The 2,803-nt window shown below is 45.8% G+C and overlaps 1 protein-coding gene across 1 annotated transcript; it reads left to right on the top strand.

Moving 5' to 3' along the window:
• Nucleotides 1–922: 922 nt before the first annotated feature.
• Nucleotides 923–2,224, top strand: LOC131234654 (actin cytoskeleton-regulatory complex protein pan1-like). Its single transcript, XM_058231577.1, has 2 exons — nt 923–978; nt 1,795–2,224. The coding sequence occupies exons 1-2, from the start codon at nt 923–925 to the stop codon at nt 2,222–2,224; spliced, it is 486 nt and encodes a 161-aa protein (XP_058087560.1).
• Nucleotides 2,225–2,803: the final 579 nt, after the last annotated feature.

Below are 2,803 nucleotides of genomic sequence, written 5' to 3'. Positions count from 1 at the left end.
TAGATATCACACAAACAATTAGGTAACACCCACACAGAATCTTGCGCAGGAAGAAAGTCTTTCGCTGGAAATTAGCGCCCAACGTAACCAACTAAAAAGGACGTGGATTAGCTATTGACAGGTTCCCATGGGTTCCACCATGGTAGATGTGTTGTATCCACACTATCCATCCATTTGGAGAGATCATGTTAAGGTATTATTTAAAGAACTAGTCAGATCCAAATCTGTAGTGGACCCCACCACAGAAAACAGTGGAGAGAGTGACGGCCACCGTTGAAACTTTCCTAAGGTCCACCGTGATGTTTATTTGAGATCCAACCTGTTCATAATTTAAAAAAGACATTATATAAGGGAAAACACACGTATCAGCTAGATCAGAAACTTTTGTGGCCCTTAGAAGGTTTTAACTGTGGGCGTCAGTCTCTCCACTATTTTCTGTGGTGGGGTCCACTTGAGATTTGGATCTCACTCATTCTTTCGATCATGCCTTAAAATGGTCTCTCCAAATGGATGGACGGTGTCGATATAAAACATACATTATGATGGGACCCACTGAACCTGGTGACGTCACAAATCTGTCAGTAGGTAATCTGCGTCCATTAAAAAAACGCCCATACCCTCAACATGCTTTTCTCAGAATGAAGGCAGGATTTGAAGACTGACATTTCTTTTCATATCCATCATATCTATCATGGAACCGTAAAGACGAGATTTCATGTGGGCCCCACCATCAGGATGACCGCATAGAAATAGGTCGGTCTCCCTGGTCTCGCCCATGCCTAAAATATGCTGTTAAAATTTGCGAGATCGGGTGGATCTCCAACGGAATCAAGAAAAAGAGGAAGAAGAAGAAAAGAAGATGCACTCAACTCGTTGGGCGGGCGTGCGGCTGTCAGCGGTCAGCGGGCTGGGTGGGGTAGAGATGGAGAAGGAAGGGGAAATGGAGAAAGAGAAAGCTGCGGCGGGTGGGGAAGTGGGGTAGCCGGGTAGGTCTTTTAGAAACTGTAAAAATATTTTACTTTTTCTTATTATATATATATAATTATATTTATATATAATATATAAATTATATATAATTTAACCTATTTTCAATCAAGCCGAGTTAAGCTCGAGTTCCAGCTTCGAGGCGAGTTGAGCTCGAGTCGAGTCGAGTTAAAATAGCCCATGGTCGAACTCGGCTCGAACTCAACTCGAGCTTCCATATTTCATCTTGACTCGCCCTGACTCAGCCCTTCAAGCCGAGTCAATCCGAGCTGACTCGAGCTGAGTCAAGAGAGTTAATCGAGCTAGCTTGACTCGTGAACAGCTCTAGGCATCGTAGCAAGAGAGCGTGGAGTATTACCTTATGTATGTCCTTTTGAACCTGATGTAAGCTTATAAAAGTTCAAATTCTTAGTGGATTTTGTGATTTGCCGCTTGTTATTTCAGATGTACTTGCTGTAATCTTGGTTATGCTCGTATTTGAATGATTATACTGCTATAAAAATCCTCCTTGTAAGATCCCAGGATTGGAACCTGCCTTAGGAGACGAGAATGGGGTGTTATGGAGGCTGTTGTGGTTAGAACCGGTCATCAGGTTCCTTATGAGTCAAGTTACCAAGTCTAGGGCATGACAGGAGTTGGTATCAGAGCATAGCATGTAATTGTAATTCTGCAATAATTTTGGATGACATCGCATGTCTGCTCAGAGCATAGGACAAGTAGTGTCCCGAGACCTTTTCTTTCGCTCTGTATTAAGCCTGTAATTGTCTTAATTCTTTGGGTCATTGTTATTTTATAAATGATGTCGCGTAGGCATGGCGCACGAGGTCGTGGCAACCGTGGTCGTGGTGCTCATGGACGAGGCACCCGAGATACCTGTCCTACTCGAGCACATCCTACTCCTATTGTTGAGGATTCGATTCCAGAGGTCCTGATCCAATCTGCTCCTCCAGTTGAGCCTATAGTGCCAGCTTCTTCAATTGCTCCGGTTCCCCCACTGGTTCCCCCTCCTCAGCCTACTGTTCCAATTACTGAGGCTCCTACCCCATCGGCCGCACCCATACCTCCGTCTGAGGTGAGTGTCGCCCCTGCCATTCCGACAGTACCTATAGGAGTCGAGCATTTTCAACAGCTGGTGCAACTTGTTGCCACTACATTGCGGACCCGTCAACCTACTACTGTCGAGGTTTCTAGGCAGTCTAATTTACCTCAAGCTAGTGTGATAGCTCAAGAGTTCCGGTAGCATGATCCCCCGAGGTTTAGTGATGACCCTAACCCTTTTACCGCCGAGGCTTAGTGCACTAAGGTTGCGAGGATTTTTTTTACACTATTTAGTGTTCTACAGATCAGAGAGCATCCCTTGCGACCTATCTTCTTCAGGGTGAGGCCCGTCACTAGTGGCCATTGATATCCAAGATGGTCGGGCCTCAGTTCGTTTGGACATGGGAGGAATTCATGGTCTGTTTTGACCAAAAGCTCTTCCCTGAGCACGTTCAGATCCAGCGGGCTATCAAGTTTGAGACCCTGGTACAGGGAGATTTGAATGTATCTCAGTATGAGGCCCGTTTCTTAGCCTTGTTTAGATTTACTCCTCATCTCACCAACAATGAGAAGATGAGGGCCCATCGTTTTGTGACTGGTTTGTGTCCTGCCCTTCATAGCCGTGTAGTAGGGCATTGCTTGGAGACGTTTGACGAGGTCATACATCGGGCACTAGTTTATGAGGATGACTGGGCTATGACCTAGAGGTCAAGAGAGTATAGTTCCGATGGAGGCCGGAAGAGGAGATCACCAGCCGGCAGTTCCAAGCAGCACCATCAGC

This window comes from Magnolia sinica, chromosome 19, assembly GCF_029962835.1.
Source record: "Magnolia sinica isolate HGM2019 chromosome 19, MsV1, whole genome shotgun sequence".
Lineage (NCBI taxonomy): Eukaryota > Viridiplantae > Streptophyta > Magnoliopsida > Magnoliales > Magnoliaceae > Magnolia > Magnolia sinica.
This window is presented reverse-complemented; position numbering and strand designations above follow the sequence as displayed.